Raw genomic sequence first — 27,524 nt, 5'->3', positions numbered from 1 at the left:
TTTTAAGAGATCCTGAGAAAGTCCCTAATTTAGCATGCTGAATTGCTTCTTGATACAAGTTTTCTGGAGCTTTCAGTTCTCCTTTCTCCTGAAACGCATTGCTTGGGCTGCCCTCTCGGGGGGGGGGGGGGGGGGGCACTGGCTCCATCCCCAGCCCTTCTCCTCCTCCTGGCAGGTATATGGGCTGATCCAAGGCTGGCCCTCAGCCCCCTTCTCAGCAATCCTGTGGGACATGCTTGGGGATTTAATTAATGTTATTTTGAGATGCTATGTGCTCTCTAGCTGCTTTTCAGTGAAGCCCCAACGGGTTGCCTTGGATTAGGGTCCCAGTATGCAGGATGGGATACCCCAGGGAGCACTCACAACAGGTATCTTTTATATATATATCTATATGTTAAAATGCATTTTTGATGCATTTTCTGCAGCTAATGCACAGGCATGCTAAGGCTTCGCACTGCACCAGGTACTGCCAGCACACCATGGCACAGGGTATGGGTCAGAAACGTACTGTTTTGTTAGTGAAATGCATCTCAGATTTGCTTTTTGCCAGTAAGAATAACCTTCCCCATTTCTCCCTTGTTGCCTGATGGGAAGTGATGCAGGAAAACACTGCTCCTCTCCTAAATTAGCTCATTCCTTGAAAATGAGTAAATCGGCAGCTGCAGAAGAGCTCCAGCCTTTTGTTAAGCAACAACCAGCCAGCCTTTATGTTTTTAGTCAGCTCTGCAAATCAGATGCAGAATCCTCAAGCTGTTGAAGTTCCAGGACAGTCAAATTCCTTTAACTATTTGAATTATCATGTGGCTGTCCACCCTTCCAACTCATTTGGATTTCCTGGCTTATCTGATTTCCTCACCTCCCTGTTTTGAAAGCAGATCCATTTGAAAGCTATTTTTTAAAAAATACAAAAAAAAAAACCAACCCAACAAACTCATTCTGATTCCAGCTGTGTGACAGCTGCTGGAAAAGCAATTAAAAGGAGGGGAAACTAAAAAAAAAAAAAAAAAAAATTGTTAAAAACAAAGAGGGAAAAGAGAAACAAGAGATCAAAATCCTGTTGGTCATCGGACCCAGTTCATCTCTGCAGAGGAAGGCGTGCTTGCTGACTCATGCTCTGAGCAAGATGAGGAGAAGGTGGTGAAGCTTTCCTCTGGAGAACTTGGGCAGGGACGAGGAGGTTGCTTGGCCACAGATCGGGAGCTCCTTTAGCCCCTTTTCAGGGCACCACAGCTCTCCTGCTGCCGCTCTGTCCTGAACTTGTAAGTGCTGTTACGTTGCACACGATGCACGTGTTGTGTTAAATCCTGCAGAACGCAGTGTTGGTGTCTCCGAGCTGTAGGCCAGCTGGGGGTAGGTATTGCTCCCCATTTGGGTCATCGCTTGAGAAGCGTTGGGAGCGTTTGCACCGCCAGGACAGACTCTGACGTCAGGCTGGGAGAGGGGCATGGCCACTGGGCTGTACTACAGCGTTGAACCCTCTCCAGGAGTGCAAAGAGGCGAGGAGCCCAGACATATCAGAGCCGAAGGAGGCATATTTCTAATGGGAAACACATTACCAGGTAAGGAGTTTCATATTGCTCTTTTGTTAAGGGAAAAATTATACCCAGGGCGTTTTCATGCAGGGGATGTTTGGTGATCAGTTTTTTACTTATTATTTTAATATAGTGTGATGCTGAATGAATAAGAGCTGTGCTTTCCAACTCTGTTCTCTGACAAGTGTTAAGCTTCACACCAAAATGTTTAAGAAGCAAAGGAGCAAGAGTATTCTGCTTTATGGGCATGTGTGGATTTTGATTCTCGCTGCTGATGTGCTTTGGCTCCAAGCGAAGAGCTGCAGGTTGAGCACTGGGTCCTCACGGTTAATGATCCCTCCCTTCGCTCCCCTCCTCTGGCTTTGCTATCGCTAATAAAGGCTTCTAAAAATGCATAAAAATTTCACTTCCCTGTAGGACTTGTTGAACTTTGCTACAGAGCAAGCTTAGAGCTGCTTTTTCTCTAGAGTAGGAAAAAAATCCTATTTCAAACCCCATGTGTTAAAGAGTAGAGTCAGTACAAACCTGTCTCATACTTATCAGGAGTTAAAGACAGGGCTGGGTAGGGGCCAGAGGCATGTTTTATGTTTGCAATAACTGGCAAACAGGAGGGTATGGGGGGAGCACGTTCACCTCTGTACTCCCCACACACAGGGATTAATCGCTGGCTCTCGGAAAGCCGGCGGCTCCTCTGGGAAGCAGAAGATGCGGCGCACATTGCTTGCTCGTAGCCAGCATCGAGAGGCTCCTGCCAGCACGCCTGAAGATCAGCTGGCTTGTAGGGAGTCGATACGCCCTCTTTGGTTTCTATTAGAGGGGGGGAAATCTGAGGACATGCCAAATAGGAAATCCCCGAGATGTATAACCACTCCATTTATTTACTGGGACGTGCTTTCCTGGGACAGATTTTGGTGTAGCAGAGCTAGACACAGGATCCCAATAAAAGTCACGGCAATGCTGGGGGACCGTGTTCCTGGAGAGTGAGAAGTTCGGGTGCATTTATTGAGCCCTCCGGAGGGAAATGCTTCCAGAGATCCCCAGTTTCACAAATGATGCTCTTAACTGGTTGAAAGATTATTCAAGCGCTGTTGCCTCCAAATAAATTTCTGATGGTTGTTTCTGTCTTCTGAATCTGAAGTTTGGAATCTCAGGTCTTGTGGAGGCATCTTTCCTGCTTACATTCTGTGTCTTGTGATACCTCACTGAAAGTTAAATTCTTCCTGATTAAGTTTGTAGGCACCATCACTTGTGTGGATTTTTTGGCGTCATGTTTCAGCTTCCATCAGTAATTCTTTCCTGCTCCACAGGAAAAAACAGGATGAAAACTGGTAGAAATTTAGTTGGAATTTTCTGAAAAGTTTTCGTTTTGCTCCATCTTTTTTTTAATGAGGTGATTGTTCCATCTGTAGAGATTCAGTACAGTTTTTAGAAGCCCATCAAGTTTTCCGTCCATGTTCTCCAAATACTCCAGCCTGAACCTTTATTTACTGCCCCGACATCCTGGGCTGGGCTGCTGCTGCTTTCAGTTCACAACAACTGAAATCCAGACCGGGGCAAAAAAAGTAGCACTTCCTAGAAATCCCTTCCTCATTGCCTTTACCCTTCGTTGTAGGCTGTGGTGGGGAAGCACGGGAGAAAGCTCCAGGCAGGCAAAGCGGAGCGCCGGGGAGATAAGCCCTGTGCTAACAGTCAGAGGGTAAACAGGGATTCTGGATCCATCACCCCTGGAGTCCGCAAATATTTAATTCTTCCAAAAACAAACAATGAAAGGAACAGAGTAGTAAAACCGTTTATTAACTCCAGCTGCCTGATCCGCGAAATCAGGAAACGATGTCCAAGGGGAAAAGAGCACTGTGCATTTGAGGTTGCTTTGATTTTTGGTTTCAGCCATTTTAAAGGATTAAAATTAAAAAAAAAAAATGTTCTGAGGTTTCCTCCCCTGCTCTCCTTCTGGGAAAGTCTGGAAACCAGTAACTCTGAAATCACTGTTGTTTTTGCACAGGGTGTTTGCTGCTTGGCCACGTGATCAAAGTTGGAGCTGAAATAAATATTCCCCATAAAAATATCTCAAATAAATACTCCCTGCTCAGTATTTAGGAGGATACAGAGGAAGACACTGGTGTGTTAATGCTGCCCTGCTCTAGCTATACCAGAGTTACAGTTCATTATATTAGCATTAGGATGAAAAAAGAACAAATTGGTCCTTTACCACCTGCTTAGGGGAGACAGTTTTAGGCTACTTTTAGCATCGAACCGGTGTTCCTAACTTGGCCTCCTGGGTGGCAGCCACCTTCCACCTGTAGACAATGTGGAGGGAAGGCATGTATGTAACGGGGATGGTTTAGGGTCTAATTACAATATCCAGAGCCGCTGAGCAGGGGCTTGCCAGCAAACCGCGTGTCTAAGGCAAGACGTAAAGTCAGTGTAAGAAGTGCAGTCTGAGGCTCAGCTCAGGTGTGCAGCTTAAACCAGAGCTACTGCACTCAGGAGCTGGACTTGACACTTCTGCTGCACACCATGGATGCTTTCAGTATTTTGAACAACTGAATAATAAATGAATAAAATTTATGTCTTCCTTTGGAATAGATTTGATTGATATAGATTGATATAAATTGAATCTATATGCCGTTCAATCTTCTCCCATTTTTAGTACAGGACAGACTAGCTCTTCTGTTGTTAATTTTACGTAGATAAGGAATGAAACTCTAGCTAGCCAGTTGAAATGCCTCTTTCTCCAAAGTCTTTTTGGGATGAAGGATGGATCTGTGCACGTGGAAGGGGCAGCAGAGTCCAACCCACCTCTCCGTTGCCTCGCGCAATCTTGGACTATTTCCTCTGAACTCCTTGGTTGTCCCAGCTGTAAAATCGAGAGTTCTTAACCTTTGACGTGTTATTGGCTTCCTCAGAAGTGATGTTTACCCAGGGAAATATATTAACTGCCAGTGACTTGTTTTATTCTAAACGTTATTATTTTCTTTCTCATCCTAGCTGGGAAAATGCAAGGGATATTCAAGAGAGCCTCAAAAATATTTTGGCAAACCCGTGCTCTCCTATGGAAAAACATTCTCTTGATATGGAGGATGAAGACAGAAAATTTTCAGGCAAGTATCAGTTCTTCCAAAGGGGAGTTAAGGATTTCCACTACAAAGTATTTTTGCATTGCATTGTTTTTATGCTAGGTGACATATGAGAAGCCTCAGCTGGTAATGTGGTTCTCTGGAAAATGTCAGAAATTACACTTCTTCCTGGGGCACTGCAACATCACGGCATAATAAGGGCTTGTTACAAAGCTGGCTTGTTGCTTTTGGTTGTTGATCCATTGCTGCACTGAGGAACACAATGTCCAGTTCATGGTTATGGGTGTAAAATTATCAGCAGACCTTCTTGGCTCTGGTACTAAGAAAACATGTTTTTCACTTGGAACATTCCTCATCTTTTAAAATTATTACACCTGTGAAACAGCTCTTCCTCATTTACAGAAAGAAGGCATTCACGGCTGGAGGAGCTGGACCAAGAAGGGTCCTTGAAGATGCTTTCCAACCTCCAGGTCACTGGGCTGCCACTCACCTTTGCATTTTCTTCCCTTCATCTAGGAATGGATTACGTCAGTGGTTTTTCTCTTAGTGATACTAATATCATCGAGTCTGATATTCCACTACCCGCGGCAAGAAATCCCTTACGACTTCCTCGGCCGATTAGATGATCCAGCCTTTAATGCCACGGGGGTTACGCTCACGTACACACCCGTGACAAACACCACCAGGAGAATAATGAGCAAAGTGGCTTCAGATTCTGCAATGAAGGGTAACGCTGCTTTTAACCCCTGTTACAGATGCGTTGTCCGAACTGACCTGACACAGCCCTCGTTGTGCTGGGGGGAGAAAAGCATTCGGACAACGCAGTTCTGAGGGTGCGAATTGTGGCTGATGCTGTTGTGTGGCTAATCAAAGTTTCAGCTGCAGTGGATTTTTTTTCTTCTTCATCTTCTTCTTTTTTTAATGACAGGTATAATAATAGAAGAGATGGAAAATGAGAAAAAACTGGAAAAAAGAGGAATTTTTGAGGAAGACGTTATTGGTGTTGTTTTTAATGATGACTTCTCGTATCGCCTCAGATTTCAAAGCTACAGTGTGGTGTCTCCGAATGATGCCTTTGAACACATTGGTAACAAAATAAATGAAACCAGAGAACTTGATTTTTACATTAAAAAATGCTTGGATCCTGTGGTGCCGTGCCACTCGGAAGGGATTGAGGCTGTATGTGCCAAATGCTTCAAGAAAGATATTAATTAGGATTTGACGTTTTGTTTACTTGTATGGAAACAAATGTCAGAGCAAAATGTTTTTAAGAACCATGTACACATTATCCACGGTCCTTTTTGTCCCTCTCCCTTCTATGTCTTACCATGTCAAATCATGCCTGGAAAATGAGCATTGTGTGCGCTAATGTACGTCTAACATACAGCGCGTGGGCATCTAATATGTTAAAACATAAACCTGCACATATTTTTCCACACTACTACTGCTTTGCCCAAATGCACCCCTATTTACTGACTAAAGTAGTGAGCTATCTGAAACAAAAAGTTTATTATCAGACAAAAATCAAGTGAGTTCATCAGTTGATGGGCAAAAAAAAAAAAAAAAAAAAAAAGTGTTTTGCAAAGATCTGGTCTTGGAAAATGGGAATGATGGAAAGGAGATTTATTCCATCTACACAAGTCAGTAGCTCTTTGCAGAAGTGACCCCAGGTCCAGACGTGCTGGATTTCCAAGAGGGGTTCCGCTCCTGCCCTCGGTGCTGGGCACGGTTACGGTGGCTGTACTTGGAGCCTGGGCTCCTGCCAAAATAGGGGAGCTGAGCGTGGCCCTGGAGATGGGGTTGATGCCGTGTGTGGTGGCCCAAGGAGCCAAAGCCACCAACTCCCAGTACTACATTATTCTTGGAGAAAAACTGACTGCCTCAGGAAAAAGGCTGAGTAAAACTAAATCTTGATTTCCTGACTCTTAGGTCAAATACGTTTTGAACCCCAACACCTTATACACAAGCATTTATGTACACGTATATGGAAATATAGAGATTAAATTCTTCATTTTTTTCCTTCCTACAGATACTTGCTTCGATTTTTCATCAAGTAGCTGCAAAATTCCTTCATACTGGTACACAGGTTTCCTATCGGTGCAGTCCAGCATCGATGCAGCAGTCATAGAAGTAAGTGTGATCAGGTTGGAAAATAGGTTTTCTGTTCTTTCTGGAGTTACCCGTGAACTGAAAAAAACAACCAAACCAAACAATAAACCACCAAACCGGTTCATTTTCTGTGATCACTAACTTTTTAAATACATAGCATAATTCAAAAGTTAAAAGAATGATAGATGATCCTCACGGCTTGGGGTGCAGTGTTAGTGTTTATTACAAGGCAATGCAAAAAGATGCTAAATATTGTTATATTTGCCACTTATACATGTAACATTGTTATTGGCAAACTAATAATTGTAATGCTTATGGAAACCTGTTTGTGCTGATGTTGGCTGTTCTGTTGCAGAAAATCAAATTGATGGCTAATTTATTTTCTTTAGATGAAAACAAACCATTCTGTCTGGGAAGAGATGAAGTCAATTAGTGGCGTTCGTCTGGAATCACCCTTGATCAAACCTTTGTATAAACTGGATTATATTTGGTTCATTGTTTACGTCGTATTGTGCTTCTCCCCATATATGTACTTTTTATCAGTGAAAGTTCTGAGAGAGAAAAAGAAGCTCAAGGTGTTAATGAGAGCAATGGGATTGGAAGACATCTCATTCTGGTAAGTCTCATAGAAAGGAACCCATAATTAGGAATTGTATTATCTTACGTATGTAAGATGTACCCTAGCTTGCAGGGTGGGTGCAGGTCCAGTACCACCACTCAGCGGAGCAGCAGTATTTCCCCAGGCCCCAGCAGCAGTCATTTGCAATCCCCTAACCATTCGCCTGAGCTCTCGGAAGCCAGCTTTTGCATGTTGTTGAAGCAAAACCTTTGCTGCTTTTTACCTGTAGCGTACCGTTTGCTGGAGGACCTCGATTTCCAAGAACATTGCTCTGATACAGGATTTGTTGTTGTTGTTATAGTTAGCTCTGCTCCCCCTCTCCCCCTAAAAAAAAGAAAGAACACTCTGTGTAGCAGAGATGCGTGTAGCAAGGTTCTTGGTGTTGAGGTGTTGCTCAGGAAATGGGTGGGTACACTCAGAAAACACAGAAAGTGAAGAAACCACAGATTTTGGAGAAAACTGCAAATGGTGAAGCACAGGGGGATGTAGCCTCTTAATTAGATAAACAGCCTTCCAAAGCCGCCTGAGCACGGGCATTTCACGTCATTAGGAAAAGCATGTGAATGAGTGGGACTGGCTGCAGAGCCTCTGCTTAGCTGCCCCGTGGCTCTTTGCTGGCATCAGCATCTGCAGAGATTTGGGTGGATGTGGGACATGGGTGTTTGCACCTTTCCAGACTGGGAACTGTCAGTGGAAGTGTATTTGGAATTACACTTCTTTTTTTATTTATACAAAAAAATATTTGAATTAAAAAGAGTGTTTTGTATTGGCGCTGTTGTGGCAAGTGCTGTCTTGTACAGAGGCAAAAATAACTGTGCCTTCGTTTGTAGGTTGTCCTGGAGCTTGCTGTACACCGTTTACATCTCAATAACAGCAAGTCTGCTGACACCGATCACGATTATAGGAGTCATCCATGACCACAACTTTTTCGAAATATATTTTTTTTATTTCTTTTATGGCATAGCATCTGTAAGTCTGCTTTTCTGTCCTTTTAGATGCTGTGTGTTTTTTTCCATTTCCAAATTAAGACATCTGAAACTGGGAGACTACAGAGTCCTCTAGGTCTGGGCGTTGCATGAGAAAGCAACAAAAATACCTTCACTACTGGGATTTATTGTTATAATCTGAAGGGTAATATATCACTCCTACTACATTTTGGGAGATTCTGACTCAAAATCAGAGTAAAGAGAGGTGCTAACACCAGCATTAATGGGAAGGCTGGGGCTGCCACCTTGCATCCAGCCACCTCAGGAGGCTGAGAGGGGTCTGATCCATCTGTCCCTATAAACCTGCCCTAAATGTCGGAGCTAAATGATGCAAGCCTTGTCACGTGCCATGTGCATCTCTAGGGGTGCAACTGAAACTCAGCTGGGTCTCTCATTTTACTCATTGAATTTTCATGTTGTTGTTTTTAGTTGCCAGCAGAAATGCATCCTGCTAACTACTGATTTTCTCTGTTACAGATTCACTTCTGTTTCATGCTCTGCTCCTTGTTAAAGCAGCCAAATATTGCCAGTTTTGTGGCATTTGTCCTCCACATCATCTTTGGATTGCTGGGCTTTTGGACATTGTTTGAAAACCTACCACTGTCTTTGGAATGGATTTTTAATCTCTTCAGTCCCTTTGCCTTTACAGCTGGCATCTCAAAGGTACGTGCAAATTTAAAAGCCAGCACATTGTGAAAGCTCAGACCACAGCAAACACGCTGCGGGCTGTATACAGATAACGGTAGCTGCTGTACATGAGTCACATTGCCGCAATGACCCAACCACACCCCTCTGCTCTAGATGCTTTGCAAAAATAAAAGTTTACTTCAAATAATACATGATAATTCATAACAAATATAGCTGGACTGTCAAATACCTCATGAATTTTACCAGCTTTATATATACAGTAATTTTTGATCTCTGGGAAATTATTGTAGCAGTGGGATGTGTCTGGTGGGTACCAAGATCTGCAAGAACCGTGAGGTCGTGAAATGCTGCCTTAGTAAATACCGTGTGCATCACTCTTCTGGTGTAGTAACTTCAGCACACATTTGAATTCAGCTTACTGAAGCACTTCTGATACTCGTGGTCATAATAAAGTGTTGCCCTGCTTACAAACAGCATCGTGATCACGAGCGGGCATGGGTTCCTGGCAGAAACGGTCATGATGACACAGCAGTGGCTTGCACATAGTATTTCTGGGTAACAGAAGTGTTATATCTAACTTGCGCTCTTTTTTTCTGCCTAGATGATAAAATTAGACAAATATGGACCAGCCTTTACACCAGAATTGTACCCTTTCTTTAACCTGTACCTCATACTGAGCCTTGACAGTGTCTTGTATTTGCTGTTGGCCATCTACTTTGATAAGGTTTTGCCTGGTAAGCAGAAATGTGAGGGAAAGAACATACATTTCCTTGCACTTTTCTTCTCGTAAGGGGAAAGTTGCCAAAGGGATGGTGGGATAGAACTGAGAAACCTGTAATCTACATGGAGCAATGGAACAGGTAGCGCTGTAGTGAGCTGGTCAGGCTGTGGAAGGGCATCTTAACAGCAATGAGCCTTGCCACGGTACGTCAGGGGACAAAACCTGGATTTGCTGTACTGCTCAGGAAAAAAATGGTTGGGAAGGATCCTGTTTTCCCAGGAGCTGGGTGCATGTAGCTACCTCATCTAGTCCTGTCTCAAAACCAGGCTCCAAAAGGAACGGTAAAACCTGCAGTGAGGCACTGAGATCCCAGTCCAACAGCCCTAACCAATGGGTTTAAATTTATACTGTAGGATTTGACCTGATTTTCCTACACCTTCTGGGCCAAAGAAACTGTCAATGAACAATCAGTGTTGTGGTTGTTCCCCACCTGCATTTACAGAGCGGACGAGCTGACAGCTTTAACTGCGAACTTACCGATCCCTTTGTGGCTACTGGAAGTCTGTGTTGTGCAGCTATAGAGGGTGAGGTGGCTGGGCACGGCATTTGTCAGAGTCAAGTTGGCAGCCAGCAGGTTTTGGTTGATATTTCACCTTCTCTGTTTCTGAATCAGGGAAGTACGGAGTGCCATACCCCCCTTCCTTCTTCCTGAGACCGTCATACTGGGTCAAGCCCAGGAGTGGCTACGTGGGGGTGCAGGCTGTCACCGAGGGCAGCCACCATCCTGTCCTCAGCAATAACATCGAGCCGATGCCTCCAGGCTTTGATGGGAAGGAAGCGATCAGGTAAAGGCTCCTGTAGGCATGACAAATATAATGCTTTATTTGACTAGAGAGCGTAGACCTCTGACACTGCTAAACATTGGACTGAGCCATCCGATGTATGCAGATAATGTTAATAGAACACATGCGGGAGGGAAGGTTTGTTCAGCATTTCGTTCTGCTCTAGAGCTGGATTTGAACATTTATCGGACATGGTGCATCCCTGTACCAGGGACTGACTTGCTGCCTCACACTTTCCGCAGAGCAGCAGCAGTAAGTCTGTTCCTGTTCCCTGCTGTCTTTAAGAACATGGCTGATGGCACGTGCTGCACAAGATACCGTTGTTGCCATCCTTCCAGGGCTAGTCTGGCCTGTCGCTACTGCTACCCGTTGCTTATTACTAGAAAGCAAATGTAAATCTGCTAAAATACTCACTACATCATTGCTTTGAATTGTATAAACCAAATGTTATCTCCTTCCCTGGGGCCTCGTGCTTCATTCGCTACGTGTTCATTGAGTTTGACTTTGAAACCTTTTAAACACCTTGTAGAAAAGCCCATCAGCAAATTCTGCTGAGCGTACAGGAAACAAATTGCATAAAGCCATTCCTGCAGACGGGACCGAGCAGGAGCGGTTCGAGGAGGAGGTTGGGGAATATTCTTCGCATAGTTTTTGAGGCAGTGGAAAGATGCCAAAATTGTGAGAATTAACACTAATGACTTGCTTACCTTTCCCTTTAGACTAAACAATGTTACAAAAATATACAAGAAGAGGGACAAAAGAACGGAAGCTTTAAGGGGTAAGAGAGGTTTTGTATTTCTTTTAATTTAATTTTTCACTAGATATGAACACGAACTGTTTTGAAATGTACTGGATGTACTTAAATCTGCCTTCAGCACCGGTAAAATACATTACGCAATGATTATTTCTGCTGGGGTAAGTTACCAGCAAATTTCTACCAGGTTGTTATCTTCCTCTTCACTCCAGGAAAATGTCTGTTTATTTTTTTTTTTTTTTTTTTCAACAGCAGAAGTGTCCTTAAAAGCTGTGGATTTTGCAGGGATGAATCACTCTAAAAATCCCCTTTTAAACCTTCCTTTCAAAATGTAAATTATTTGGGGCAAACAAAACTTGGTTCTATAGCAGAGTCTGCTGTCGCTGGCTGAGCGGTGTTCGAGCACTTGCACATCTGCCAGCGGCCGGTACGCAGGTAGATGGCATCACCAGAGCATAGTCAGGGGATATTTGTTAAATGTCTTTGTTTAAATAGAACTCCAGATGATGGTGAAATTATCAATATGGTCTCAAAGGTTTATATTGAGTAAAAAAATAAAGCTCGACCCAAACAATAGGAAAGGGAGTAGCAAAGTTTGAAATAGCTTTTGAAATCTCACGTGTTGGAAAGGCTATGGGCTCCTCTCTCTCTGTGGACTCTCTTGAGCCATGCTAAAATAAAAGGTTGCGAACCTCACAGAGAACACAAGTCAAATTTCTGTAACTATGAAGTTAATATGCTTGTTCTGTCAATTCAATCAAGGCAGGGCTACAAGTTCCTTACTGAGTTTAGTCCTAACTTGTGAAGATGTAACCCATGGGTTTGGATCTGTGGTTTTGCCTCTCAGCTTCAAAAGAAATGTCACTCGTGTGTCATACATGGCAGCAAGCTGCAGGTGCAAGTCTGTTTCTCACAAACTTCCATCCCAATGGTGTCCTATTTCTGTTACAGGTTTGTCCTTAAATATATATGAAGGGCAGATCACTGCATTACTTGGTCACAGTGGATCTGGAAAAACTGCTCTCTTACACATGCTCAGTGGATTTTCCAAGCCTTCAACAGGTAAGATGATGGACCTGAATGCTGAAGAGGAGAAGCTGTTTGTTTTTTCAAGCGTAAGGGAGTAAAGATGCAAACCCCCAAGTTTTCCCTCACTCTGGCTTGCTGTCAGTGCAGACTGGTCCTTCAACAGAGCTTCAGGGCTAGCGCATCCCTTAGGGATACGCTCACGTGTGCAGGCATTCACAGGCTGTTATTGCTCCATCTGGTTGGCTTGATGTTTATCATGAGCTGCATACCTATAGGAAATATGGTTTAGTTCTTAAGGGATAGATTTGGTGCTCTGAAATATTTTTGAGTGGTATTAAAGCTTCGCACAACACAGTTTCGCTTTTGAAAAAAAAAAAAACCAAACAAAACACTTGAGGAACATCCACAATGCTGGAATTAATGTCAAAGGTACAAACACAAAGCAGCCAGCTTTCCCCTTGTAACTGGGAAATGCTGTACAGTATGAAACTGGTTTCATTCATTCCTGTGTGCAGGTTCTGCGATGATATACAACTACAATGTTTCTGAAGTATGGCATATGGAAGGATTTCAGGCAATGGTTGGGATTTGTCCCCAAGTTAATTTGCATTTTGAAGCCTTAACAGTGAAGGAAAACCTGAGAACTTTTGCTCACGTCAAGGGTATTCAGCCGAAGGAAGTAGAGCAAGAGGTTGGTATGTGCTTGTCAGTCACCGGCCTCTGTATTGTGGCACCTCGGACAGTTGGAGCTTTCTTTATAAAAAATTATCACCAGCATCTTGTTCTGTGGAAATGAGAACAATCCTAATTTGGGAGAAAAGTGTTTTTTCAGTTCTTATCCACACATCGTAAGAGTTAGGATTCAGATTTGCAGTATTTATCTCTAAGCAAAGCCATTTAAAGCAGATAAATTTCAAATCCTGAAGTTATAGTCTCCTGTACTGTGTGTGGCTATTTATGAATTAAAATGTGACCAGTGCTTTGGAAATCTGGCTCTTGTCTTTGTATGTTGCTAAGGTGCAGAAAGTTCTCACGATGCTGGACCTCACCAACCTTCAGGACGTTCGTGCTGATGCTCTGAATTGGGGACAAAAAAGAAGATTGTCTCTTGGAATCGCAATTTTAGGGAATCCCCAGGTAGGGACCAGTCATGTTTACACACACACAACGTGTGCTGTTTAGCACGTAGCTTTGCATTTGGACTTGGCACACAGGCATTTGTACTTTTCCCCTGGCACTCCAAGTCTGCTGACCTACTAATTCAGCTTGGCTGCTGGCAGGATCGAGGAATCTAGGTCAATGAGAACCATCTTTTACATTAAAAAGGTAATAATATTGTAACAGGAGAAAGAACAATAAAAATGGCTGATATTTGAGCATGCATTTTATTCTTAGTGAGATCATCAAAAGCATGAAATGAAATGATGTAAACACAGAAATGCCGGCTTGGACATGCGGAGGTCTGACCTTGTTCATCTTTGCAGGTGTTGCTTTTAGACGAGCCAACAGCCGGGTTAGATCCCTGCTCCAGGCACCACGTGTGGAACCTTCTGAAGGAACGCCAGGCTGGACACGTGACGCTTTTTGCGACCCAGTCCATGGAGGAGGCGGATGCTCATGCTGGTGAGCTCGCCTTTTCACGCTGCGGTCGATGACGGTTTGCCAGTGAGGGTTTCCCATTGCAGAGTCCACCTTTGGGTCCTGCTGCGGCGCAGGCTGTGCTTGCTCGATGTGTTTTCTCTGGCAGTAAGCACCCAGCCCAGGCAGAGCGAAGGCTAAAATTCGACTGACGTGCTGCTCCAAGACCTTGCTCGTGCTCTGCTTCAGGATGAAGCAGTTGCATATTTTCTGGATATACCACTAGCAGAACGCACGCAAATTAGTGATAGTTTAATATATTTTCTATTTCCTTATTGCTCCCAGGTGGCATGGGAAATTTTCCCCAAGCCTGTAAGAATGCATAATTAAAAGATTAACCTTGATGCTTAGGAGAAAGGCAGCAGTTTAAAAAGACGAAAACCTTCAGCACTGGCTTGGTTTTGCTCGTCTTGATTTCATTATAAAAATGTCTGTTGAGTTCAGAAGGAGCAGAGCGAGGTCAGCCTACTGTACTGTTGTAAATCCCCCCTAAATCCTCTGTGTTCATACCTCCTTAGATCGGAAAGCTTTCCTCTCAAATGGGAAGTTACAGTGTGTTGGCTCATCTCTGTACTTGAAGAGAAAATGGGGAATTGGCTATCACTTAAGGTAAATCCTTTTCTTTCTGGTCATCACTCATTTGCTGAAAAGCTTCTAGTTGATATATTTCCTTGTACAGTCTGTGTCTCTATAGAGTTTCTATATAGAGTAATAGAAGTCTTGACAATTCATTTTAAAAGACTTTTGAGGCTGCCAAAAATATCTTGCTTTGGATAGCAAGCCGCTTTTCTTTGGAACCCAATCCTGAAAGCTCTAAGCATGTAGCTAAAATGACTTTGCAACCTCTTTCAAATGACTTTGCAACCTCCTTCACAGCCAAAAGAGGACCAGAGTAAAATGAATTGCTATTTCCTCATACTTGATGGTGCCAGAGCAACGTACAACGGCTTTAATGTGAAGCTGTTTTTCTTTGGATTCTAATTTCGGCATTCTTGGTTTAGCAGTATGGGGCAGGATCATTATTCTTAACCTCAACTTGCACGCATGGCAAAACCAGGGGTGCTGCAATGTCTATAAAAATTCCCACTGAAATGCTGCCCAGTTTTGCAAGTTTCCCTACGGCTTGAGGAACGACCGCTGGCTTTGTGTTTTAAATGGATGATGGATGCTTTTCTTTTTTGTTGTCTTTGGGGTTTTTTTCCTCATTTAATATTATAGCAATTGCTTTTTAATACAAACAGGGTGCGCATAACTGACCTGTGTGACCCTGAGCTCACATCATCCCTGGTCAGACAGTACATCCCCGATGCCGTGCTCAAAGGACAGAAACGGGGCGAGCTGTGTTACATGCTGCCTCTGGAAAATGCTGACAGCTTCCCAGGTAGGAAAAGCCTGTCGTTGTGCCAGAATTGGAAAGAGAAACCAAGTGGTAGGAAAAGCAGAAAGTAGAGTTGCTGTAAAGAGAATAACTGTATTCCCTGGTCCATTGTGCGTGGAATTAGGAAGCCCAAAGCTGCATAAATATCAGCCTTACAGGAAGCCTCTAATGGATGTGCTAAATTTAATAATGCAGATGAACAAAAGAAAAACCACCAGTTAATTTACAAACTAAAATCCACTGAGTCTCCTCTGGTTGCAGGATAGTTCTTCCAGCAGGAAGGCCCATGGTAATCAAGAACTCTGAATCTTCTACTACTTACCTCTAAAGAGTGCGATAATTTTGCTGTGCCTTTTAAGTTATGGAGATTAATGATGTGAATGCTAGAATGTGCAATGTCAATCATGCCAGTGTGAGTTTCTGCTCGACACTGGCCTTGGTGTCTGGGCTGAGTCTGGTGGTTTCTGTCATGCAGATCTGTTCAGCCACCTCGAGAGCAGCTTTCTCCAGGGGGTTGTTAATTATGAGGTTAGCAGGACAACCCTGGAAGATGTTTTCCTGAAGCTGGAGGGCAAAGAAGCCATTGATCAAGAAGGTAAAACTTTGACTTCAATTTGCAAGTGTGGCATGACTAAGGTTCCATTTATACATATGTTTTAATTGAGTATCTAATGGGTTTCAGTAAAATGTGAATTTTGGTAGTTTTTGGTATGTCAGGAGTTGCAGCTGTATTCAGCTTTCCTTTAGTGAAGAATATCTTCCTGGAGAAGTCTAGATGATTCAGTCTTGATTTTGCACAGGCTTTTAAGCACAAGAATTGAGGACTGATGTTGGAAGGGTATTTGCCTTTGAAGGGTATACTGCCAGACTGGGAGATGGGAGAAGATAAACTAGACAGAATACATTTCACAAGGCCGGTGAAGATACTGGATGTGTTGCCACATGAGCCCAGGTTCAGCCAGTCTGAATTCACTGATGTAAATTATGTTCTGGATAAATTATGGCCCCTTTTCTCTGCCATTGTTTCTTTTCTGGCTAAAAGATAGAAGTGTTTCTCTATTCAGAACAGAAGATTGTTGTTGTTTGTGATTAAAATGTGTCCTTTGAACGCTCTTTGTGGATAATGGTATTTCTTGTGATGAACACGCAGAAAATGGAGACCTGGAGGAGAAGGACAAGAGCCTCCCGGTGTTTTCTGAACAGGGGAGCAGGGCAGCGAGCAGGATGGCGCTCTGGAAGCAGCAAGTGTGCGCGGTGATGAGAGTTCGCTTCTTCAAACTAAAGCACGAAGGAAAGTTTCTCAGGTCCATGTAAGTACCGGAGTTCTCACCTGCTCTGCAGCCCTTGTGCTGGCTTGATGCTTTTCAAAGGATCTGATCATCCGCGTGAGTGACTGGGGGAAGGGCTAAATACTGGTGGAGGTGTGTTTGGCAGCAGAGAGTTAGGTGGGAAATGTTTGACAGCTGCAGTAATAAGGACAGTCGGAACTTACTGGTAGAGCTTTGAATTGCTTAACTTTCAAATTTCCCCTTGTCTTTCACAACATAAACCGCACAATTGGGCAAAGGTGGAGTTTCCATGGAGCCACTTATGGTCTGTTTTTCCATCCAGATTGCTGTTCTTTGGAGTATTTACCCTTCCAATGCTGATGCTTCTCATTGGGTTTCAACTGTGGGACAGCTCTGTTAGCTGGGAAATCACGGCTAGCTCATATTTTCTTCCTACTGAAGAGAAAATTCAAAATAAGTCGACAAAACTTCTCATCTTCAATGATACAGGTGAAGAAGAACATGTGATGTTGATTCACTTTCATGCACCACTCTGAGTCCTCTTAGAGTTGATAGACCAGCCTCGACTTACTCGTTCTGTACGTTCCTTTATACATTGGCTTTGAGAGGTGTTTTCTTTTGAGCAAAAGCAAATGCAGCTTTAGTGATGAAAACTGAGTAGCCAATATTTAAAAAAAGTAATGAACCAGGCAAATTTGGAAGAAAAAATAAAAAAGAGCAATAAACAAACTAAGTATGGAAATATTATGCTGTGTTTAACCAGTTTAATTAAAAAAAAATAGAGAAAAGATAAGTTTCCATAGATTCTGAATGTTTGGGATTTTTTAACATACCTCTGCTTTGCAGGTGGGAACTTGTCTACATCAAACTATTTCAAGAAAAAAACTTCTGGTTATGCTGATTTCTGTTCTTGACTTCATTTCAGGATCAGAAATCGAGGATTTCATTTCTGCTTTGAAGACTCAAAACATAATCCCAGAAATAACTCCTGCGAAAAACATCACAAGCATTCCACAATATAATGGAGCTATAAAAATATCCCTGGAAGGCAAGGTGAGGGCTATTTTTTCTTCTTTCACCCTGCATGTCAACAGGATTTTCTGAAATGTGTTGAAGTGAGGCACAGAGAAACATACACACCAGTAGAAGAGAGAGTATTTGCTTGATGTATTAAATAATATCAGTAGTCCTGTTTGTGGGAAACCAGGTTTATATTTGGTTCTTTCCACTGTGTGCTTCTTTATGGTGATCTTTAGAGAAAAGCATTCATTCTTTTATGCTTTTCTCCAGAAATTGTGGTCTTTACTGATCATTTCACTCATGGTACCAGTTAGCACACCGCCCGGTCTCCGCAGACCCACCAGTAAAGCCGTCTGGTTGCTTTTGTCTTTGCTTCCCTCCCAACCCCTCACTGTGGTCAGCTCCTCACACCTCTCACGGCCATCAAGGTAACGTCTTTTCTCCTGCATCTGCAGAGCTACCGGTTCACGGTCATGTGCAGTGCGGAACCCATCAACTGTTTCCCCGTGCTCATGAACATCCTCAGCAACACCTTCCTCAGGCTCTTTAATTGCACCGCGCGCATCCGCATCTGGAGTGAGCCCTTTTACAATGTGAGTGTCCTGCCTTTCTTGGTGAAAATTAATTGAAATAGCCATCCTGAAGTGATAAGGACTTGGACAGCTTGGAGATGTGGTTGGATGAGCAACCTCCAAGAGTTGGGGTCAGTGGTCCCACTGCTGGCCAGCTCCTGGGGGCATTGCTCGGCCAGCAATCCTGGTGCCATTGAGTGACGATTCTCTTCTGCACTGTTTAAGGGCTCTGCAGGGTTTCAGTGCCCTACAACCTTTAAGCTCGTGCTGCATGGCAATATGGTAGGAATAAAACAGTAACACATGCAACCCCCACCTTTCTTCAGCATCCATCTGGCAAGAATCAGCATCAAAAAGATGGTCTCAACTGTAAATTGTTAAAGATAATTCCCATTACTTTTCTGCAAATTCTAAGGTGTTAAACGCTCTTTTTACATTGCCTTAGATTTTGTTTTTAAATGCAAATGACTTACCGTTAGTGCTGTTGCTCACTTGCGTGTCTAACCATCCTGTGAGTGTTGAACTAGCCAGATTTTCCCTGGGCAGCTGTTGATGATTGTTGACTCTGAATTTCTCATCTGCAGACACACAGCCTAGAAGTGAGGACTGAGTTTTTTTTCATCTGCCTCAGCTACATGCTGATTTTGGCTGCTGGTTTGCCTCCTTACTTTGCAGTGAGCAGCATGGAGGATTACAAGGTAAAGAGCTTTAAGGGGGCTCACACGAGGAGTGAATGTGAATGCAAATGCAATGTCGGTGGAGAGTAGTTCGTGTGCTGGGGGGCTGGCTGGCACGCCTGGGTGGGATGCCAGAAGAAATACAGCCACACAAGCACAACGTTGTACCCAAGTGCGTTACCCTGCATCTCAGGGAACTGGAGAATCAGAACAATTTGGGTGTTAATAAATACTTTGGGGTCAGGAGGATTATTTTTTTCTTCTTTTTAAGAACGATGTGTTTTTACACAATAGTAGAACTGACAAAGAACTGAAAGTGCTCGGAAAGGACGGGAAGGCACAGCCAGGGAGGGGAGGAGCAGGGGTAATGGAGGAGGAGGAGGAGCAGGATGGATGTTTCAGGCTTTTCTGAATCAGGTCCCTTCTCCCGTCTGCTTCATAGCTCCAGGCTCGCGCCCAGCTGCAGCTCGCGGGGCTCTTCCCCTCAGCATACTGGTGTGGGCAGGCACTGGTGGATGTCCCGCTGTTCTGGACCCTGATGTGCCTCATGTTTGGGGTCATGGTACTCTTCAATCGCATCTGCCCCTTGCAGGCCAGCACTGTCCTGCCCCTGGTGAGCTCTTTGCGTGCGGGAAAACAGTCAAACACAAATCCCCCTCCCTTGTTCTGCATCGAGTTTTTCTTAAAATACTTTAATGGAAACATACTGCTCTAGGCAGATTTTCATATATCTACATCAATCTCTGTGTTGCTGACATCAGTCTCTCTCTCTAGATCATTTGCGTCATTGGTTACGGAGTATCCCTTGTCCTCCTCATCTATTTAATTGCCTTTAAATTTCGCACGGGACGAAGCAATCGTTACATTTGGTCTTTCATCTTCATTCTGGTAAGTGAAGTGAATTTTCGCTCTGAAAGTGTTTGACGTACACATCTTGCCACTTGAGATTTCATTTCAGATATACTAGTATTCAACAGGATAACCCAAATCAGTGCCTATTTTTTAGCAGCAATGCATTAACATTGAAAATACATTTTCTGCTTTATTCCAGGTGAATGTCACTCTCTATGTACTCGGTGACCTACATGAAGCATGTTACTTCACCTTCTCTACTTTGATTCCTACATTTCCACTGCTGGGCTGCTTGATGATCTCTACACCAGTAAGTGAACATGTCGTACTAAATTCAATAATGGTCCTAATGGTGCAAACTGGAAAAGCAAGAGGCGCTTTCCAAATTCCCTGTCTCAAAGTGCCAACTGTCAAAAAGACAGAGTGAGAAAAGACAACAGGAGAAGGCAAGGTCCAGGCTGGGGAGTGTGAGAAGGGACCAAGATCTGCCTTGTTAATCCTTGGGTTGCTTGGGACATTTTTGCGTTGTTTAGTTACAAAGAGCAGTTACAGTGACCGTGTGCTGACAGCCAGGGTAGCACGGGAAGGGAAGGTGGTGGAGTGGGAAGACCTGCAGAGATGAAGTGAGCTGACAGAAGGAGTTAAAAGGACTGGGAAGAGAGAAGCGATGATGGAAAAGGTTGATCTAACCTGGCTGATTTGAGGTGCCTCTAAATTAGCCATAGCCACAACTCTTTGAGGCACTATGGACCCAAAAAATAAGTACAGACCAAACCTGCCTTATCCCATCCTGAAGAGAAGCTAAGCATCCCTACATCCCACACTTGCTCTGACGCTGCACTGAGGCTCACCATTCTAAGGAATTTTTCTAATTGTTTTGGTTTTCTCTTGTAGCGTTTCTTCTTGTATCACGGTACCGATCTTGAGTCGTGGAATCGCATCTTTGTAGCGGCCTTTGCAGTAAGGAACAATTTGATGGTGGTTCTTGTGGAAAGGATGACTGTTCTGGTGCACTGGACTTGCACTGGGCTTGTATAACTCTCCCCCTAAGTAGAGCATATGTTATGTGGTCAAAGTTTCATGTTAAATTTTGGCAAGGGAGGTACATCCAAGTAATCACAGGCTTGTGTCTCAAGTGACCCCTGGATGCTGTACCATATGTGCAAAGGCTGGCAAAAAGGGGGCTAGGGATTAAGTGGAGCTCACATATGAGGCAGATATATTATTAATCAGCTAACAATTTAATGCTACTTCTACAAAAGAAAGATGATGTGATCTCTAATCCTGTAGGATATCTGTTGGGGTGCATATTATTTGAGCAAAAACTGCAGTAGGAAGGCAAGGCTTTTGCAAACGATCTGCATATGAGATGGAAATGTATGCGAAGCATCAATTTAACTTCTTTTTCAATAGCTGAATTAAATGAGATAGGTTCCTGCATCCCCTTATTAATTTAATCAAGTGTGTTGTTACCTTGTCTCCATGCAAATCTAATACATTTTTGCTTTTTAGCCTTACATCCACTGTGTGATTTTTGCTTTTCTCCTGCGCTGTTTGGAGATGAGATATGGAGAAGCAGTTCCGAGACTTGATCCCATCTTCAGGTGTGTCCCAGCAGCCAGGTGCCTCGTGAGCCACGGTTATCCTGGTCTGTGGGGGGCTCGGTGCTGCACAGCCAGGCAAAAAACCCTCCTGGCTCACCCCTGACAGCAGGAGGAGGGGATGAGTAAACTTAAAAACATTTTGCAAAGTGTGACTAAAGCTCATATTTTTTAGTTTTAACCAGTTTATCTGGAAGGGAGGAAACTGAGAATGAAGGGAGGGATTTTTATTATTCCTTTGGGTCATTACAATTTCTGACTTTACTTACTGGAGTTTCCCTGAATATGTCTGGAGGCAAATTCCTCCCCAGTGTGTTGCAATAGGTCAGTTGCACTACAGTGTCCTAGAGAGAATAATTAATGGGATTTAAGCTGGGGGTTTTTTGGGGTTTTTTTGTTTTTTTAGATTAAGATTCATAGCTGAGGTTTCAGGACATTTCACTACAGCCGGCTAAATTAAGTCACAAATTGAAATCCAACATTTTAACTCCTTTTCAAATGTTTCAGTGTTGCTCTCTGCAGGATAGAGACTCCCCCTAAAGCTTCATTGGGCTGGGGTCACCTGCTCCCGGCTTTCTGCTTATCTGTTTCCAACGACTGACCACCTAAGTCATGTGGGAGAAGATCTGTAAAAAATACTAACTCGTCAAACATTAACCAACATGACACAGCTAGGAGTTAGACATCCAAATAGTCTGAAAACCTGCCACTGCGTGTATTTTAATTCTCCTTGAACAGATCATTGGCATGTGTCACGCAGGGAACTGGTTGATACTGATGAAGGAAAAGCTAAATCTGGCCATTATTTTCTCACTCATGCCAGTGGGATTTCTTTTATTTTTTTTTATTTTCCCCCCATGAATAAATATTTGAGCAAATATACAGCTGTCTGTGGAATAGCTCCCTGAATTCAAATAAATTTTGGGGGGCGGTGCATTGGCACTGCCCTGGGAAAGAAGTTGTCAAACCAAGCCTTTTGGGGAGTGATTCCCAGCAACACCGTCTCTCCTCTTCTGCTCTTAGGATCCAGCAGAGGAGAGCAGCCACCCGCCAGAACAGGGACCCCCCTGGGGAGGAGCCCCCAGAAGTCCAGGCGGAGAGGGAGAGGGTGCGGAGTGTGATGGCCTCCCTGCCACCTGAGGAGGTGAAACCAGCCTTCTAGCTTGTTTTCTTCTGCATTTGCCGTCATCAGGTCTGTCTCTGCTTTCTTAGCTCACACACTTATTATTTACTGATCTGATGCCCAAGCGCACATCTTGCCATCCAGCCCACGGTCACCCTGGCACCAGAAGGAATTTAGCTGGCACTCTATTCTATTCTCATTCTGCTTTTTCCTTTTTTTTTCTGTCGGTCCATTGCCTGAATTTTTAATTTAACAATTAGAATTCTCCTGAAAGAGTCCTATTTAATGGTAAGAACAGATGAGCTGTCTCACGGGAGAAGGGAAGAGCTTTTATTTCCTACTTCATCTCTTCACAGGAGTCTGTTATCATTGTCAACAGTTTGCGCAAGGAATACGAAGACAAGAAAGCCAGTTCCATCTTTAAGAAGAAAAAGAAAGTGGCTGTCAAAAACCTCACTTTTAGTGTCAAAAAAGGTTCAAGTATTTTACTGCACTCCCTATGTAACGGCTCACTTCTGATGTGAAAGTCACATTTGGGGACCATATTTTTGTTAGGATTTTCTTGTGTGCAACTGGACCCAACACACCCAGGCTACTGTATTCACAGTTTTAATTCAGGGGGATAAGTTAATGAATGATCCTTTCTCCTACTGTAATTGTAGATATTGCTTAGCACACAGGGAAGAAGGTCTTAGTAACAATAGTTGTTACTAACAGTTCTTACGTATTTGTTCCAGGAGAAGTACTAGGTCTGTTAGGACCCAGCGGGGCTGGAAAAAGCACAACTATAAACATGATTTCTGGACACTTAATGATGACTGCTGGGGAGGTAGGTGATGCCTTTGGAGCAGCTGGAGGGATGACCTTGATGCCCTTTATAAATTAAGCATATGATAAGGCAAGCCGGCAAGGCAGCCCTTAAGTCAGGGAATTTATATACATGCAACCCTGGCTGTTTGCGGAAGTGAGAAGAAAGTGTTGATGTACTCAAAGCACATTCTAGGTTGCATCAAAATCAATGTTACAGATTTAAGGGTTTAAGCTGCACAAAATCTTCGGCGTGCATTGGACACCCATTGTGAAATTTCACAAACCCCATAAGAAATGTTGACTTCTAAAAAAAAAAAAGGATGAAAACCAACACTCTTCATAAACAGCCTTGCAAAACCAGGAAATTGAAAATGAATGCGAACAGGGCTGGGCCAGTAACAATCCATCACTTAATTATATGCAGGATGATTAATGACATGTGCTGGGGGAGGGGAAATACCATTGCGGTTACAGATTTGGGACTGAATGTTTGAAATAGAAAAGTATTACTAGGAAAAGATAGTCTCATGTCCGTACTATTAGCCAGAGTTTTATGGTTGTACGGTTTTGGGAACACGGAACGTGTGGTTGGTTTTGGGAACACGGAACGTGTGGTTGGTTTTGGGAACACGGAACGTGTGGTTGGTTTTGGGAACACGGAACGTGTGGTTGGTTTTGGGAACATGCTCTCCTGGACTCAGGTGAGCAGAAGCCGCAGTAGATGCAGGTGGTCACTCCAGCGATGCTGGCTCTCCTTTCCCCTGTGCTTCTGAGGTTCCTCACAACACAGGAGAACGTGTAAGCGTGTTTCCAAGGGGCTCATTGCTTCCCCCCGGAGTAACATGCTGCAGCGGTGGAGGCGTGTGTGTTTGTGCAGGTGCTGAGGGGTGCCAGGACCACTGCTGGGGGGCCGGGGCTGGGCAGCCTGGGGAGCCTGGGCTGCTGCCCACAGCATGACCCGCTCTGGCCAGCCCTCACCGTGCAGCAGCATCTGGAGGCGTATTCTGCCATCAGAGGGATGGGCAAGGAAGACGCAGCCATTACCATCAGCCGGTACGAAGCCGAAGGGGTTTAGCATACAGTTCTTCCCCTTTCCAGAGGTACAGGACAGGGAAAGGTTTTTCTGCAAACAAACTTGGCTAGTGTGACTAAGTGACAGCACCTTCAATGCCTCCTTACCCTGGAGAAAAGGGATCTTCTGCTACTTTATACTGTTCTCAGTCCCTGTCATTGAAGATTTTAGCCTTAGTTTATCCAGAAAACGATCAAACTTGCTCCAGTTCATGGCCTGTTACATGAGCAACTCACTTTTCTCATTAGCTGCACTTATTATTAGCTGGAGTTTCTGCAAAAATTCTGTAATTTATCATCCGAGCTAGGAGTAAAATCACCAAGTAATTAATAAAATAAAATAATCAAAAAATAATCACCCCAAGGTGATGCATATCGGCCAAAACAAGTACGTTAGTCTCTGGCTTGTCAGTGCCCCTGACCACAGAATTAGCAGAGATGGTCATTTCAGTGTTTTTCCTTTCTGTTGCCCACAGCATAGCAAAGGCCATGGATCTCCAGAAGCATTTAAAAATCCCAGCTAGGAGGTTATCTGCTGGAGAAGCCAGAAAGGTACGTGTCAGGTTTGTGTTCGCTACTTGAGCAAATCCTGCTTTTTCTTCCTAGAACGTGGTGCACAGAAAACCTTCAGCACAGCAGGTTCCCAACACAATTTGTTTGCATCAATAAATTTTGAATACAGCCTGGCAGGATCCTTCCCCCTCCTCTTTCCCCACTCTCTCTCACTGTGTGTGTAACAAATGCTAAAGGTAATCACCTCTTCAAGCCCCACCACATGCATCTGCCAGTAAATGGGATGGAAAACCACTTTCAGATCTTTGGCAGGCTTGGGAGTTTTGGGGAAAGCTGATTTGGGGAGATTAAAATGTGAACTAAGAACACCTGCGGTGGGGATTTTTGAATCCCTGTTCCTCCTGCATTTTGGAATCGAAAGCTTCAGCTTCTGAAAGATTCACAGGGATTAAGATGATGTAGCAGGACAACTCCACAGTTTTGCAGGTAAATTAAAAGCAGACCTGACCTGACCTGGGTGTCTTTCCCATTTCAGCTGTGTTTTGTGCTGAGCATCCTGGGAGATCCGACAGTAATGCTTTGGGATGAGCCATCAGTGGGCATGGACCCCAAAGGGCAGCAGCGTATGCGGTGAGCAGCCCTGTTTCAGCAGAACCAAGAAGCATGTAATAAATTTAACAGGATGGGTCTTGCCCTCCCTGTTGTAGTAACTGTTGGGCAGGCAAAGAGGTTCTGCCTTGTGGGCTGAGTACATCTATATTTTCTGTTTTCCCTAATGTGCAGGGATTGGGGTGCCACTTGCTAAACTCCTTACTCAGCAGGCAGTAAGCCCTTGCTGACCATCAGATGTAATCTTAATGTTATTGCACCCAAAAAAAAATCTGAGTAGACACCAGCTGAACCCATGTATTTGGTACAAAAGACAAAAATTCCTGTTTTCTTCAGAGCAAGAAAAAAAAATTATAGATAGATGATCCTTTTCATCGTTCAGTCCCTAGTGCTTTTTGTCAATAGTTTACACTGAAAGTGTAAAATCTGGAGGGATGCTGACATGACAAATTGCAATGTAGTATTGGCGTCCACAGGTCATCTTTAAACAAGGGAACTGGAGTCTTTTAAATAGTCATCGGCTTTTTTACAATTTTATCATTTCAGTTGGCTTTTGGGAGGGAGCTGTAAACCAGGAGATGTTCTTCGGTGATTCCTGGGAAGTAACTGTGATCCCTCTGTTCCCAGGAAAGTGATGCAGACCGCTGTGAAAAGCAAGGAGCGTGCAGCCATCCTCAGCACGCAGTCCCTGGAGGAGGCAGCGGCGATGTGCGACCGGGTGGCCATCCTGGTGGCGGGGCAGCTACGGTGGGCAGTGGGGTTGCATTTTTGCAACCTGGGGTGCCACCTGCTTTTTAGTCTGGAGTTTGGGGCGTTTTGTTTGGATTAGATTGATCTTAATTTTTTTTAATTCTTAATCTAATACAAAATGTTTGTTTGGATTGTCCCAAGTATATAACAACCAGTTCTGTGAGGAGATGGATTGTTTCGGCAGCACAGTTAAACAGCTGATGAGTAAGAGGAAATAAATCTGCTGCTCATATCCAGTGATTGTTTTATTTCCCAGTTATGATGGTTTGAGCCATGTTTTTCTTCCTCTGCAGGTACATCGGTTCCCTTGAGGATCTGAAAAGTAAGTTTGGCACGAGTTACCACCTCGAAGTCAAAATGACGGACATGGGGCAAAGCGATGCTCTCCACGCCGAAATCCTGCATCTCTTCCCCTGTGCGGCTCGGCAAGGAAGGTCAGTGCCCTGTGGGCTGCACGCCCAGCCCAGGCTTGTGCTGGGATGCCCTGCTACTCCTACTGACCTTGCTCAATAACTTACCCGGGAGTACAGTAACCCAACAAGCACCCCTAAACCTTGTTGCTGAGTCACAAAATGATGAATTCATCTTTTTATTACTATTTCAGGACTTCTTCTTTGCTTATCTACAAGATACCAATGGAAGATGCACTACCTCTGTCCCAATCTTTCTCTAAGCTAGAAGCAGGTAAAAGGAAACAAGCAATTAAAAGGCGATTGCTTTCAAATTGTTCACATGGATTCATTTTTTAAGGATGCCTTCTCCATTCTTCTGCAGCTAAACAGAATTTCAGGCTTGAGGAGTACAGCTTGTCATTGCACACTTTGCAACAGGTATGCTGACGTAGAAGTGACAGGTTAGAAACCGATGGTATAAAAAGAAGAAATAGGCTGTGACCCATGTACATACTGTCAGTCCTTGGCAGTAATGGGGCTGTTTCCACTGCATTGCATTGCAGGTGTTCGTAGACCTCACCAAGGACCTGGAGGAGCACGACCTGGATGTGGCATCTGATGGGGCTGTGGAGCAGAGACCACTTCATCCCTGAGCCCTTGGAGCCACAAAGGAAAATATTCAGTGTATTTCATCAGTGTTACTGATACGTGCAATCAGATGCAGCCCTAGGACTTGGTTACCCATGTCACAACTCATACTGCTCTGCAGGTTTTCTGCCTCACAAAGAAAAAAAGAGTTAATATTTTAATAAATAAAGCCTTTATCCTTTGACAAATTGATGCCTGCCATTCATCTGTAGCCCTGATCAGACCAGCTCGTGAAAATCCTCTGTGCTGAGGAATAACCCTGCC

General features: G+C 43.8%; 1 protein-coding gene across 3 annotated transcripts; it reads left to right on the top strand.

The window, feature by feature from the left end:
* Nucleotides 1-236: 236 nt before the first annotated feature.
* Nucleotides 237-27,448, top strand: LOC101913844 (ATP-binding cassette sub-family A member 9-like). 3 transcript variants are annotated; one of them, XM_055795703.1, is made up of 40 exons: nucleotides 237-368; nucleotides 1,311-1,559; nucleotides 4,521-4,633; nucleotides 5,126-5,336; nucleotides 5,538-5,696; nucleotides 6,639-6,739; nucleotides 7,108-7,334; nucleotides 8,168-8,306; nucleotides 8,801-8,986; nucleotides 9,573-9,705; nucleotides 10,366-10,537; nucleotides 11,254-11,312; nucleotides 12,240-12,350; nucleotides 12,833-13,008; nucleotides 13,335-13,454; nucleotides 13,802-13,940; nucleotides 14,474-14,564; nucleotides 15,197-15,336; nucleotides 15,809-15,928; nucleotides 16,484-16,643; nucleotides 16,945-17,111; nucleotides 17,548-17,675; nucleotides 18,098-18,235; nucleotides 18,799-18,912; nucleotides 19,334-19,504; nucleotides 19,666-19,779; nucleotides 19,943-20,053; nucleotides 20,638-20,703; nucleotides 21,256-21,347; nucleotides 22,368-22,488; nucleotides 22,824-22,941; nucleotides 23,205-23,296; nucleotides 24,155-24,330; nucleotides 24,825-24,900; nucleotides 25,397-25,491; nucleotides 26,098-26,217; nucleotides 26,514-26,654; nucleotides 26,825-26,904; nucleotides 26,995-27,050; nucleotides 27,176-27,448. In XM_055795703.1, exons 2-40 carry the CDS (start codon nucleotides 1,445-1,447, stop codon nucleotides 27,263-27,265), a joined length of 4,938 nt encoding a protein of 1,645 aa, XP_055651678.1. In that variant the 5' UTR covers nucleotides 237-368; nucleotides 1,311-1,444; the 3' UTR covers nucleotides 27,266-27,448. The 3 variants fall into 3 exon arrangements, with proteins under 3 accessions (XP_055651678.1, XP_055651679.1, XP_027642661.2); XM_055795704.1 differs by lacking the exon at nucleotides 237-368 and having other exon boundaries at nucleotides 1,079-1,559; nucleotides 22,827-22,941; XM_027786860.2 differs by lacking the exon at nucleotides 237-368 and having other exon boundaries at nucleotides 1,080-1,559.
* The last annotated feature ends 76 nt before the right edge of the window (nucleotides 27,449-27,524 follow it).

The sequence above is a fragment of the Falco peregrinus genome, chromosome 2 (genome assembly GCF_023634155.1).
Source record: "Falco peregrinus isolate bFalPer1 chromosome 2, bFalPer1.pri, whole genome shotgun sequence".
NCBI classification, from domain to species: Eukaryota; Metazoa; Chordata; class Aves; order Falconiformes; family Falconidae; genus Falco; species Falco peregrinus.
The sequence above is the reverse complement of the archived record's forward strand: the minus strand, read 5'-3'. Positions and strand labels throughout refer to the sequence as shown.

What these genes read in the sequence shown, in the direction of transcription:
- LOC101913844 (XM_055795703.1), top strand. Translation starts at nt 1,445, where the DNA reads ATGGCCACTGGGCTGTACTACAGCGTTGAACCCTCTCCAGGAGTGCAA. An exon ending in GGAAAGTTTCTCAGGTCCAT is followed by an intron (nt 16,644 to 16,944) that starts GTAAGTACCGGA and finishes TTTTCCATCCAG; the next exon opens with ATTGCTGTTCTTTGGAGTAT. An exon ending in CACTTTTAGTGTCAAAAAAG is followed by an intron (nt 22,942 to 23,204) that starts GTTCAAGTATTT and finishes TATTTGTTCCAG; the next exon opens with GAGAAGTACTAGGTCTGTTA.